A 14,617-nucleotide genomic window follows, 5' to 3' on the forward strand; every position below is an offset into this window, starting at 1 on the left:
AGAGCACTTTGCTCCGCTTATTCTCGCAAAAGTGAGGGAGCAGTTGCACGAAAAATGTAAGTTCTGAAAAACAAATATAAATGTAGCCTCTTAAACAGACCAATACTCCTGCAAAATTGACTCTTGCCCCAAATGGAGCTAGATTAGCATGGTTGCCACGCAGTCCATATCGTACCAAAAATAACAGCCAGTTTCTGAAATGGGACTGCGCTGTCCTTCCTATTTTTTAAGAACTGCATTTCTTAGAAACCCCTATAAGAAGTTTAATGAATCATTCATTTAGCTTTCTCATATCTCGGTAAGAGAAGCCTGGTAGTCAAATATTTTACATAACTAAAAGCAGTAATACCACATTCTAGAAATACCCTGTTACAAGTAAAAGTCCTGCAAAGGTATACACATTAAATTAAAGTAAAATGATGTACAATTACCCATTTCCAATAATATCTGTACACCACTTCAATGTTAGAGCTGGTTAGAGGAGAGCTATAAAACACAGTTAGATACTGCTAGCTTGTAAATTCACCAATGAATTTCTATATATTACCCAAAAATAATATATCATCTATTTGTTGATAACGTTCAATATATTATTCTGATGCTCTCATGTTACCAGACATTCCTTTGTGGCTGTCACTCTGAGATGAGCTTTTTGTCAGCTTGTGTCACAGCCTCTGGCTCTGGGTCATCAGGTTCATGATACCCAGCACACACAAGGACAAGAAGCACTGTGTCGTCCATCTTTGTTTGCGGTATGTGTGTCACGAGGCGATGCAAATTCTTCCACTTAACGGGTCATCCGTCCTTGTGTGTTGAAAGTCTTTGTCATTAAACTGTAGACCAGTGACCACCAACTGGCGGCCCGCGGGCCACATCCGGCCCGCCAGACATTCTCATCCGGCCCGCACGACGGGGGTGACTGTGGCGTTGGCGGAGTGTTTACTGTATTCGCCCCCCACCCATTTCTTTGTTCACAACGTCTCGTGAGTAAGGTGCAGTACCGGAGTCCAACAGAGGCAGCAGCTGCGGGACAGTAGACTGCGTACTGCGAAACCTTCCCTCCCCTGAAGAAGAAGTGATCCTTCGTTGTGAAGAGTCTGGTTAATGCGCTCTGCACCACAGCAGTAGCCCCGCTGCGACAGAGTCCAACAGAGAGGCTGGAGCTGCGGGACAGTAGCCAAGAAGCAGGGTTGGGTTGTAACGGAAAACATAACGGCGTTACGTAATCAGAATACAAAAATCAAGTAGGCTAACTGTATTCAGCTGGCGTTACATTTGAAAAACGAGTAATCTGATTACAGTTACTTTCGTAAACCTGAAGTGAATACATTTTGGAATACTTATTGGAATTATTGGTGGAAAAGTTTCCTCACAAAATGTAATATTCATTACCAGCAGAACTGTGTGCACACTGCACAGCGCTGCAGCATGTCTGTGAGCGAGAGAGAGATGCAGCTTGTCTGTGAGGCCCCGCCCCCGCACGCAGATGAGAGAGAGAGATCTCTTTTAAAATATATTGAAAGTTAGAAACGGAGATGGTTAGATAAAATGTGCAAGATAACGTTTATGTAGCATTTCTTTATTGTCGAAATGATGACATTTCATAACGGGATCAAATCAAAGTGAATGGCCTGCTGCTGCTGAATGCATGGGGCAAGTGACTAGAAAAAGTTTTAAAAGTTATTACATCGTTTCAGATAATAAATAATAATGATAATTCATTCTATTTAAGGGCGCCTTTCAAAGCACCCAAGGACACCTTACAGTTCATAACATATTCCAAGGAAAGGTTTTAAGACAGTACAAAGAATGCAGTCCGGGTGATGTTTTTTATGTGGGGTGCAGATGAGAGGGAGCTGTCCAGAATGACACCAAGATGTTGTGTTTGAGTTCTTGATAAGCCATGAAAACAGTAAAATAAGTGTCCCCTGTGCACCAAAACATACCCATCTGTTATGGAAAAAGAAAGTATTCCAAAAGTAATCTGAATACTATTTATAAAATTCTGGGCTATATAAAAATCGCTGGCCCGCGATAGTGTCTATTGGTTACATTTCGGCCCTTGGACAAATGTAGTTGGTGATCCCTGCTGTAGACTAAAGGCTGTCTTAAAAAGCAGGTAATGTGCACAACAGAGGCTGCTGTCTTTTTAAAATAATGTTCCTTCAAGAACATTAAAATGGGGGGTTACAATGGAGAGCCAGAAAGAGTTAGATCTTTAAAATTATCCAAGCAGGAGGAGTTCCATTTGGCCAAATCAGCACATTGTCGACTTTCCAATCACTTCTCTAAATCTTTTATTTTCTTTAAATAATGTAAAAAAAAATTCTGTCTCCTTTGTAGTTTCTTGTGTTGTTTTTCAGTTATTTTATCTTGGTGTTCCATGGATTCAACTGTATAACATGTCTGCCTGATGTTCCTCAGCCTAAATTGCTGCTTTGTTCTGCTGGTTGTAGGATAAATCAACCTTTAACTTATCTTGTACATTTTGAACAACCTTAATATATGTTTAACACACATTTTAATTAACCTGGCCCTGCTTGTCCCCGATTGTCTTAACCCTTTGCTCATTGTTAGGGAGTTTCATACAGAGCAGATATGTGGTGGGGCCTGACCAAATAACTGTGGAATGTATTCTTTGCGATAAAAATATGAAGTGAACAAGTGGAAAAACAAATCTTGTTTGTGATGGCAAGCGATGAAACCAGTGAAATCCATGTAGTTCCCATTATCCTCGTGGATTTTGAATCTCCATGTTTGGCTTGTCATGTTCCCAAAGACAGGCAGACTCTTTGACAAATATCAGATTCAGGATGTTGTTACAACTCCTGCCATAAATGTCCTCCTCTTCCTGAATGGGTGTTGCTTTTCAATGTAGTACATTATAAAAACATGACACAAAGGTGACGCTGAATTAATAATTGTTGAGGTTCAGGTGTTGTTTGCTCCCTCCACTTTATTGTTTTGACAATTTCTCCTCTGAGCTGCTTTGATTGGTCCTGAGGAGCAGTGATGTCACCTGCTTCGATGTGCCGGGCCAGTGCAGCAGCTCGCGTAAGCTGAGGGTGAGATAGGACCTCCAGATGGAATTGGCGCGCGACCGAAGAGGAGCTATGGCTCGTGCGACGGCGAAACAGTAGAAACGACTGCCTGGATGAACTGGATCTGGTCCCGCACACAGCGCAGCAGCCCGTCATGGGGGACGGCGGCGCGTCCTCGCAGGTGAACCTCCAGAATGCCTCGGACGCACCGGGCTCCGCTGCGGTCGCGTCCGAGGAGTGGATGGCAGGGATGAGTCTATTGATGGGTCTGATTGTCGTGTTTATCGTGTTCGGGAACATCTTGGTCATCGTGGCCATAGCCAAAACACAGAGGCTGCAGACCCTCACCAATGTCTTCATCGTGTCCCTGGCCAGTGCCGACCTCATCATGGGGCTACTGGTGGTGCCGTTTGGCGCCGCGCTGGAGGTGCGCGGCTCCTGGATGTACGGCTCCTTTTTCTGCGAGTTTTGGATTTCCGTGGATGTCCTGTGCGTCACGGCCAGCATCGAGACTTTGTGCGTTATCGCCATAGACAGGTACGTGGCCATCACCTCTCCATTCCGCTACCAAAGCTTGTTAACCAAAGCTCGGGCCAAAACGATGGTGTGCGTTGTGTGGGCCATCTCTGCGCTGGTGTCTTTCCTCCCCATCCTGATGCACTGGTCCCGGGACAGTGTGGACACTGCCTGCTACGAGGACCCTGAATGTTGCGACTTTGTCACCAACAGGGCATATGCCATCTCCTCATCTGTCATATCTTTTTACATTCCCCTGCTTGTTATGATTTTTGTTTACGCGCGCGTGTATAGAGAGGCGCAGAAGCAACTGATGAAGATTGACAAGTGTGAGGGCAGGTTTCACAACACCTTAACCGGACTGACTTCTAAGTGCAAGAAGAGGCCGTCTAAAATCCTAGCGCTCAGGGAGCAGAAGGCGCTCAAAACGCTGGGCATCATCATGGGGACGTTCACCCTGTGCTGGCTTCCCTTCTTTATAGTCAACGTGGTGCGGGTGTTTTGCGCAGAGGTGGTGGACAAAGACCTTTTCGTGTTCTTAAACTGGCTTGGGTACGCGAACTCAGCGTTTAACCCCATTATTTACTGCCGGAGCCCGGACTTCAGGAAGGCTTTCAAGAGGCTGCTGTGCTGCCCGAGGCAAGCCAACCGCAGGCTGCACATCAGCTCCTGCGACCTATCCCGGTGCTCCGGGGTCTTCGTCACAGCTCTGGAGCCCGGAACGCTGGGGCTGTGGACGGATTGCGCAGTCTTGGACAACAGTGACAGCAGCCTGGTGGGGACGGCAAAACTGTCTCACTCTGAATCACAGCTGTGAAGGAACACATTAAACCTTTGTGGATTACACCAGCCCGGGAAATTAATGTATGGAGGCGAAAGCAGACGCTGGATCCTTTTCAAATGGGTTTTTCTTTTTTTGGAAAGGTGTGCGCAAGAGATCAAAGAATTCGAAATCTCCAGAATTTGAAAGCCATATTTTAAAAGAGGCACCAGGACCAATGTTATTTCCAAGCTGCGCAGGACGGTTTGTTTAAAAAATATCACCAGGTGGCTCTGGTGAACCATAATGCACTTTGCCATACAACATAAAGTGAATTGCCACTTATTTCAAAGAGCGCACGTACACTGTGGTTTATTCCTGATTTCCTTCTTATTTTATTGGATCAACATTTCAATGCTATATTGATGATAATATATAATATATAAGGGGGAGTGTATTTATCGTTTACGTTAACCCCATGTTCGTGATCGGTCACAATTTATTCTTAAAATGACCCACTGTAATGAAATGGTTTTTATTTGGACAGGAGCGAGGTTTGTTGGAGTGGCTGTATCATGTCGTGCTCACAATGTATTTTTACCTCACTGCTGTCGGCAAGTGCAATATGTACGACATGTATTTGTTTATATTAAACATTTATGTAAATTATGTATTTATTCTGCGATACCTTTTACAATCAACAAGAGAGGTCTGATTCCCACGCCCTTTGTACATATTGTAGTAGGCCTATGGTGTTTAGTACTGGAGTGAGGAATTTTAGCCTCTTTCATTGTCTTTCTCATTTAAGCTTTACATGCTGTTGTGAGGGTTGTGTCTTGAATCCTGTGAAATAAAAGGACGTTTCATTGTTAATTACTGTTTGTGATTTTTTTGGAATGTCATTCTATTAATGGTTGGACCTGCTGTGAACATCTGGAATCTGATTGGCCTCTGTGGAGAGATAAGCAAGGAAATCTTATTTTTAAACAATGGGGTTATACCATAGACTGTATATATATATAAAGGGTTATACACATTTATGCTCTGGCATATGGTTTTGTTTACATGGTTAATCTTTTTTTTCCGAACAGCTGTGTCCAGGTCAAGGGTCAATCAGACATAGCACATATGCACACAGGCAAGTATGGTTGGATTGAGCTGAAAATGTTGCATGTTACATTTCAACACACTCTCACTCCCTAAGCGTCCAGGAGCGACGTTTGGTCAGTGTCCGTGGCGTCCAGTTGTGACGCTCCTAGGCTCCTTCAACGTCATAAAGGGACGCAAATAGCTTTCAACTGATTGCAATGTATTCCCATCTGCGGCGGGATTTGACGCTCATGGAAGCACAGCATTCGTTTGTGTCGGCTGCCCTTAAAGGCAATGTGAGCGTCCATTCCCATTGGATAACGGAGAATTGTACACCCGGACGTAAGTATTCCTCTTACTGTCGATTGATTTTACAGTGATATCTGCACTACTCATCGACTAAAAAACACCAGATTATCCTTGTTAATTACACAACATTGATTGGTTTAAATTGTTTGCAATGCTTTTGTATTTTTCCCCTTCGATTCGGAGAAACAAATATTTTTTTTCGGAGTAAAGGATGGCAGAAGACACTACACTACCCAGAATCCCCAGCTATCGTTTGGACTACACCATGTGCTCTGTTTGACAAACCCCGTTTTTTTTCACCATTCATTCCAATGGCTGGCGTCGTGATCTTCAAATTTCTCCCTGCAGAAAAAGAAAACATGGCCTAACTTCGTTTTATTCTCGTGGAAAATGCCTATTTTAAAGTTAGTTTGGCCATTAAAATGCGTTTTGATGTCATTTGATGCGAGAAATATGAGTTGTTATTTCAGATTATGTGTGCAGTGGATGTACATGATCTTTAGTTTGCTAGTTATTACGAAGATTACTTTAGGAAATCGCGACGTTTTCATTGTTACCAAGGTGGTTGCTAGGGACGCTGCTATCGATATTATTTCTGTTATGTTGTGTAACTGTTTAATGGTGTTATCTTTATTGCTACCCCCTTCCCCGTCAATGTATAGTGTTGGTCCACAGCGCAAACATATTAGTTTAACAAAATCCGGATCTAAAGATAGCCTACATTATTTTCCCCTGTGCAATTCCAGTCTAAGATCTCACAGCACATCGTCATTAACAAATACCGGAAACAGACCGAAAACATTTTTTAAAAAATACTTTATTCCGAGTGTGCTTGCTTTTCTCTTTGAAAGTCATCACATAACGGCATTGTAATACACGGTTCGGCTGCATTAAATATTACATATCTGCCATAGTTCTGTATTTATAGGGCCCGGATGAGAAGACTTCTAGACAAACATGAGGAACTGAAAACGTGACGTGGATCATAAATATCAGCCATTAAACAACATCTTACATTTCTTTTCACACAATACGTCTCCTTGCAGTATCAACACTAATTTGGCTGACTTTTATATTTGATCCAATTGGTAGATAGGCTGTATTTACACCATAAAGGTGCACAGCTGATATAAACAACCCAGTCTCACGGCATTTCGTGTTCACCAACACGATTTTTAATCTATTGATTCGTGTTCACCATCACGATTTGCCCCTTTTTTTCGTGTTGCACAGCACGATTTTAAAAGCAATGTATTTCTACTGGTAACGTGTTTCGTGCCTGCAGGCTGCAGCACGTCTTTTTCTCCGGTCGGGTCGTGGAAGACCGGAAGCTGTGTGGTTCATAAAAACATGTTCTTACTCAATATCAAGCCAGAGTTATTGCTTTTATTTTAAATCGTATAATTTCGGACTTTTGTTGTCGTCTGTGAGGAAAATAAATGGGGCTCAGAGCCTCAGGATACTGAAATCTGTATTTTTTAAATCTTTTTTTCCTTCTAATTTGTTATTCTTTTCAAAATAACACACTGTTATTTACTCACCAATAACACACAATTATCCTTGCTTTTATTTATTGGTTTGATTCCATAATCTCGGGCTTTTTTGGCGTCCGTCAGGAACTGAATTTCAAAATAAATATAACCGGAAACAGACGTAGGCATTTCGAGCGATTACCCAAGATCCTCAGCTATGGTTTTAAGCTCTCTGATTGGATGTGTTAGCCGCAATGCATGCTGGGAGTTGGTGTTTATATTACATGAAATCCGGAAAACATTTTAAAAGTATAAAATAATACTTAATTCCGAGTGCTCTTGCTTTTCTCTTTGAAAGTCATCACATAACGGCATTGTAATACACGGTTCGGCTGCATTACATATTACAGATATGCCGTAGTTGTTTATTTAGAGAGCCCTGATGAGAAGACCTTTGGAAAAACTGGAAGAAATGGCGCCGAAACTGAATACTTGACGTGGATCATAAATATATCAACAATTAAACAACATCTTCAATTTCTCTTCACACAATACGTCTCCTTGCAGTATCAACACTAATTCGGCTGACTTTTACATTTGATCTAATTCATAGATAGGTTATATTTACACCATAACGGTGCACAGCTGATAGAAAAGGACTGTAGTTTTTAAAGATATTACTGATTTTCTTTGAATGTAAATACTGAGTCTGAAATAGTATAGCAATATGCTGTAAAATGATGTGAAAGCATGCATAAAACTATACATCTTCAGATGTTGTACATACACACTAATAATACAAAGTTGTTATGGCTGTGTGTACCTTGTGTGCACCTCCTAGTAGTTAAAGCACGTTATTGAATTATTGTTTTTATGTGTTATATTTGATTAAAAAAATATTAAGAGTACATACTTTCATAGGGGGAAAGTATAAATATAGAAATATAGAATATAAAAAATCAAGAAGATACTATAAGTGATCTCTACAATAAAACAGTTTAGTGCAGGATGTACAAAGATATTAATAGGAGGAGGTGCAAAACAGAAAAACGGATTAACCTTTATTTAAACATTAAATATTAAATATTAAGCCTGACAAAGTAATTAACGTCTAATATATTGCTTTCCTGCAATGTTAACTATGTTGAAGCACTTATTTTAACTGATATTATACACATTAATTATACTCTTATGTATGTAGATAGAATAAGAAATGTGCAGAATATGACAGTTTAATGGTGGAGGTACACACATATTGATAGATGTCTTGTAATGCACTGTTGAGGAAGCTGTGACCCAAGTTTTTCATTCATTGCATAACTACACCGTAGTTGTGTATGATATGTCAATAAACCTTTGAAAATCTTGAAAGGGATGTGCAAAATAGCCATAATATACAGTCTTTAATTAACTATTAGTAGAGAATAACGAGTAATGAATATACTTTATTACTTGTTTCCATTCATGTCAATTGCAGATACATGTTTAGTCTTCTCAAGCACCAACTATCAAATATCTCTCCTGATTGTTGGCACTTGACAATCACCTTACCTGAATTTTACTCAGGTGTAACTAAAGTCTGATTTAAGGGTTGTTTATATTTCACATAATTAATCAGAATCTGCAAAGTAACTCAAATAAATGCAGTGGAGTAAAAATACCAGGTTAACCTCTGAATTGTAGTGGAGTAGAATTACAAAGTAGCAATGAGCTGTCATGTGGGTATATATTAATGCTGCGCATTATGGACACAAGTGATTTTCACCCATTTATTAATTATATGTTTTACATTTGATAACACCAATGTGTTTAATAATGGCAACTTCTAATTGTGGGAAAAACGAAAACGTTCAGTAGAGACGTCCCATAGGACATTTTGCGAAACACAATAGCCAGCATGTGTAGTTCTGGGGGGGTGTTCGATTCCAGTTTTGGATAATCTGGCGTGGTTTCGTTCCATTTCACACAGCTGTTTGACGCTCTGCGTAAAGACTGTAGTACTAAACGATAGCTGGGGATTATGGGTAGTGTAGGCTTACGTCTGTTTCCGGTTATTTTTATTTTGAAATTCAGTTCCTGACGGACACCAAAAAACCCCGAGATTATGGAATTAAACCAATAAATAAAAGCAAGGATAATTGTGTGTTATTGGTGAGTAAATAACAGTGTGTTATTTTGAAAAGAATAACAAATTAGAAGGAAAGAAATATTTAAAAATACAGATTTCAGTATCCTGAGGCTCTGAGCCCCATTTATTTTCATCACAGACGGCAACAAAAGTCCGAAATTATACGATTTAAAATAAAATCAATAATTGTGGCTTGATATTGAGTAAGAACATGTTTTTATGAACCACACAGCTTCCGGTCTTCCACGACCCGACCGGAGAAAAAGACGTGCTGCAGCCTGCAGGCACGAAACACGTTACCAGTAGAAATACATTGCTTTTAAAATCGTGCTGTGCAACACGAAAAAAAGGGGCAAATCGTGATGGTGACCCGTTCAAATCCATTTTTGGACAGTCTGCCGTGGTTCCATCCCATTTCAAGTGCTGTTCGAGAATCGGCGTAACCCTCGGAGCACACTCTCCAATCACAGAGCTTGACGGGGTTTGTCAAACAGAGCACATGGTGTAGTCCAAACGATAGCTGGGGATTCTGGGTAGTGTAGTGTCTTCTGCCATCCTTTACTCAGAAAAAATATTTGTTTCTCCGAATCGAAGGGGAAAAATACAAAAGCATTGCACACAATTTAAACCAATCAATGTTGTGTAATTAACAAGGATAATCTGGTGTTTTTTAGTCGATGAGTAGTGCAGATATCACTGTAAAATCAATCGACAGTAAGAGGAATACTTACGTCCGGGTGTACAATTCTCCGTTATCCAATGGGAATGGACGCTCACATTGCCTTTAAGGGCAGCCGACACAAACGAATGCCGTGCTTCCATGAGCGTCAAATCCCGCCGCAGATGGGAATACATTGCAATCAGTTGAAAGCTATTTGCGTCCCTTTATGACTGAAGGAGCCTAGGAGCGTCACAACTGGACGCCACGGACACTGACCAAACGTCGCTCCTGGACGCTTAGGGAGTGAAAGTGTGTTGTACATTTAACCTTTTCCAAAATGCATTTAGATTTTGTCATAAAGTGCAAAGAATTGTGTGATTTTCTACATTTTAAAACTTTAAAGATGTACTCATGCAATGCAGTATTGCACTTGTCTTAGAAGGGACTCAAAAGGGACAGATTCCCTGTGCAAGCATGACTTTTATTAACTGGTGCGGGGTGGTGTGCCCAAAACACGTGATCCTACATTTCCAATGATGCAACTGGAAAGCACTTTTCATCAGACCCTCCCTGGCTCCTGAACCCACATCTCCAATTTGAAGAGCATGTTTTATACATTTTCTTTTAACTCTCAAGCCCAAAATATGAAAAAACTAACGAGTTATTTTGTTGCACTCTTTTCACAGATTGAGCAGTATAGGTCTCACTGCAGGTGTATCATCCATCATTATTTTCTGAAACATATTTACATACTTATGTGTATTATTATTCATTTGTGCCAAATAGGCCGAAATGGTTTGTGTTTTCTTTACTCTCAGCTGTATACAGTTATGGAGCTCAATTAGTATAGGCCTATGCTATTATTTACATCACTCTGAAAGAATATAGAAAAATGTTTTAGTGACAGCTGGCATTATGAAGTGACTCTTACAAGAATGATTGCTTTTACTGGGATATAAATAACCCCTTAAGCTGAACGTCTTTACAACACATTATGATGCTTTCCCAGAAGAGCCTATAGTCGTACATTTCAATTAGACCACACAACCTGAATGGAACTTAGCTCAGCCGTTTTGGTTAATGAACATTGTTTAAATATAATTGGCTGGGTCAGGGGCGGCGGGTACTGTAGGCTAGGGAAGGCTAAGCCTTCCCAAATATTTTTGTCACTGCATCCTGGTAAAATAAAAATATAATAATGTTTGTGTCTTTGACTAGCGCTGCAGCCACCTGTGCCCTGTTCTACGAAGCTATAGTTCAACAGACCCTGGATATGTTTGAGTTATCTTAACTAACCCTAACAAATGAGATCTCGCTAAACGGTCCTACGACGCTGGTTATCAACTCGGTAAATCAAGCCAGGGTTTCTCTCTCCAGCTGAGAGCGTGTTCACGTGAAAGCGGCGGGGTTAGCTACATTTGACCAATCACAAACAGGGACAAGTGTACTGACAGCGCAGCGTCATACTTCATTAATGAAAAGTAAACTGATATTAGACAAATATGAACTTTAAACATCCATGACTTAAACATATAATCCAGGATGAGAGTGGCTATATACAGGACGGTCCTGTATATAAGGTCTCTGAAATGGCTATATACAGGACGGTCCTGTACACAACGCCAAATGGCTACAGGACAGTCCTGTACACAGCTCTCTGAAATGGCTATATACAGGACGGTCCTGCATACAGAAGCTCTGAAATGGCTTTTTATGTAGTCTACAGAAATATGGATATAATTGGTGTACAATTAACGTTTACAGCAGGATAAATTACAAAAATGTACAGCATACTACATACAATTCAAAAGACGGTTTCTCCGATTTCTAAAATAAAAATGCCGGCGTAGCCGATAAATGATTTGTGTTGCTTTCAATGCAAAATCACTACACGTCAACGAAATGTCGGCGTATTCTTTAAAAAAAAAAAATCAGTTTTAATAAAACCGAGTAGTCTTTAAAGTATGCAGTGATATCCTTTACATTGTGCATTGGAAAATATAAAGTAGAAAATGATTGAAACAACATAAAAAGATAAGCCAAAAAAAAGACTGAAATCAGCATAAAAAGCTAAGCAATCAACCTGATCTCACCAGAATGCGTGACTCCACCACGACTCCTTAACACCGCATTGCGTGGTGGTGTCACGAACTTTGTTACATTTACGTGTCTGCACCACGCAAACAACCCCAATGTAAAGTGAATGAGGCTCCTTTGTCGTGGTGCACACACGCATTTCTACAACGTCCTGCAGTGAGCTTTTATTCTATACAACGTTTTTCAAATCTACTTTATAACTTGTAGTAACTCACGGGAGGCTTCTTTTATTTTATTTGTATTCATAATAATTTTTATTTTTCATCAGAATGTATTATGGTGCATTAGTTACGAATTGTTGGTCTCAAAAAACAGTGCATTGTGTGTAATACAACTGTGATTTTTATTAAATTAGTTAGTTTTTAAGGAAGGCCAGAGCTTCAGCTGTGTCAAATAGATTGTTCCCTTTAGTTAACGTTTTTTAAAAGAACATTATATTCCGATTTGATAATGTCCCCTTTATTGTATTACGGAGAGCAATGTGAGCGTCCATTTCCATTGGATAACGCAGGATTTACACCCGGAAGTAAGTATACTCTTTACTGTCGATTGATTTTACAGTGATATCTGCACTACTCATCGACTAAAAAACACCAGAGTATCCTTGTTGATTACACAACATTGGTTGGTTTAAATTGTGTACAATGCTTTTGTAATTTCCCCCTTCGATTCGGAGAAACAAATATTTGTTCAGTTTAGGATGGCCGAAGACACTACACTACCCAGAATCCTCAGCTATTGTCTGCGTTGCCTCAAGCTCTGTGATTGGTTGACTGCATTCCATATGAAAAAAACGTTTCGTAAAAGATAAATCATACTTTATTCAGCAGTGCTTGCTTTACTCTTTGAAAGTCATCACATGAATGCATTGTAATAAATGGTTTGGCTGCATTAAATATTACACATCTGTCGTAGTTCTGTATTTGTATTTATCTACAGAGATCTGGCTCAGAATAGACCGGAAACTATTCTTTTACCGTTCTGTTTTAATTTCACAATAAAGTTAGTAGTAATAATTTGTTTTGATATTATTGTTTTTTATTAACTACTCATGTTAAGACCATCTTTTCTGTGTTGCTGTGGGGTTTTTCCATCGCTTTTGTGTTACAAATATCAAAACAATAACTAAATATATCCGTCGTAAACTAAACCAGAAACAGCAGTATATTTTATTTTGTTAACACTGTAAACTTGACAGCTTTTTAACCCAAACCACCTACTGGTTAAAGCACGTTATTACACGTTTAGATTAATATTGAAATCTTGAAAAGGGATGTCCAAAATAGCAATTATATACAGTTTTTAATTAACTATTTGTAGAGAATAACGAGTAATGTATATACTTTATAGGGATCTGCAGATAAATATTTAGTCTTCTCAAGCACCAACAATCATTACATTACATTACATTGCATTTAGCTGACGCTTTTATCCAAAGCGACTTACAATAAGTGCGTTCGACCAACAAAATACAAGCTTGAAGAAAACAGAATCATAAAGTACATCAGGTTTCATAGAGCCAAAACATTTCAAGTGCTACTCAACTGGCTTTAGATAAGCCAGTCCTCCAATCAAATATCTCTCCTGATTGTTGGCACTTGACAATCACCTTCCCTGAATTTTACTCAGGTGTAACTAAAGTCTGCTTTAAGGGTTGTTTATATGTCACATCATTAATCAGAATTTGTAAAGTAACTAAAATAAATGTAGTGGAGTAAAAATACCTGGTTAACCTTAAAGAAAGCCCTCAGGATTATAAAAGACCCCCATCACCCCAGCCACAAACTGTTCTGTCTGCTGCCATCTGGCACAACAGCCGCATTCTAGGAGAGGATGTGGCTGTTGTGGAGGACTACAGTACCTGGGAGTGCACTTATGGGCTGAACTGGAGGATCAACACTGATGCTGTGTACAAGAAGGGGATGAGCAGACTCTATTTTCTGAGGAAGCTGAGATCCTTCCACGTGTGCAGCAAGATGCTGGAGATCTTCTAGTCTGTTGTGGCCAGTGCACTCTTCTTTGCTGCGGTCTGCTGGGGGGGGCAGCATCAGAGCCGGTGACACCAGCAGGATCAATAAAGTGATCCGGAAAGCTGGGTCTGTCATCGGCATCAAGCTGGACCCCTTTGAAGCTGTGGTGGAGAGGAGGACACTGGACAGGCTGTTGTCCATGATGGATAACCCACCCATCCTCTCCACCTGCAGCTGGACAGTCAACGGAGCTCCTTCTCCAACAGACTGCTGCAGCTCCGCTGTCACAAGGACCGATACAGGAACACATTCCTGCCCACTGCCATAACTCTGTACAATAAATCACCTCTGGCTGGAAGAGAACTCTCTGCTCCATAGTTTCTCTAATACAACCTCGCTGTACATTGTACACATATATAATCTGTTCAATATTTGATATTCCATATTCCATTGTCATATATTTTTGAATATGTATATTTGCATATATAATATCTACATGTATATTTTCTATTTCAACACGTATATTTTCTATTTTCTTTTCTTTTCTTTCTATTCTTGTTTATTTGTGGTTTTG

At 40.1% G+C, this 14,617-nt stretch overlaps 1 protein-coding gene across 1 annotated transcript; it reads left to right on the forward strand.

The window, feature by feature from the left end:
* The first annotated feature begins 2,936 nt into the window (after positions 1 to 2,936).
* adrb1 (adrenoceptor beta 1) lies at positions 2,937 to 5,190 on the forward strand. The gene has a single exon (XM_034106925.2). It carries the CDS (start codon positions 3,196 to 3,198, stop codon positions 4,372 to 4,374), a length of 1,179 nt encoding a protein of 392 aa, XP_033962816.1. The 5' UTR covers positions 2,937 to 3,195; the 3' UTR covers positions 4,375 to 5,190.
* Positions 5,191 to 14,617: the final 9,427 nt, after the last annotated feature.

This window comes from Pseudochaenichthys georgianus, chromosome 19, assembly GCF_902827115.2.
Source record: "Pseudochaenichthys georgianus chromosome 19, fPseGeo1.2, whole genome shotgun sequence".
In the NCBI taxonomy this organism is placed as follows: domain Eukaryota; kingdom Metazoa; phylum Chordata; class Actinopteri; order Perciformes; family Channichthyidae; genus Pseudochaenichthys; species Pseudochaenichthys georgianus.

What these genes read in the sequence shown, in the direction of transcription:
- adrb1 (XM_034106925.2), top strand. Translation starts at nt 3,196, where the DNA reads ATGGGGGACGGCGGCGCGTCCTCGCAGGTGAACCTCCAGAATGCCTCG.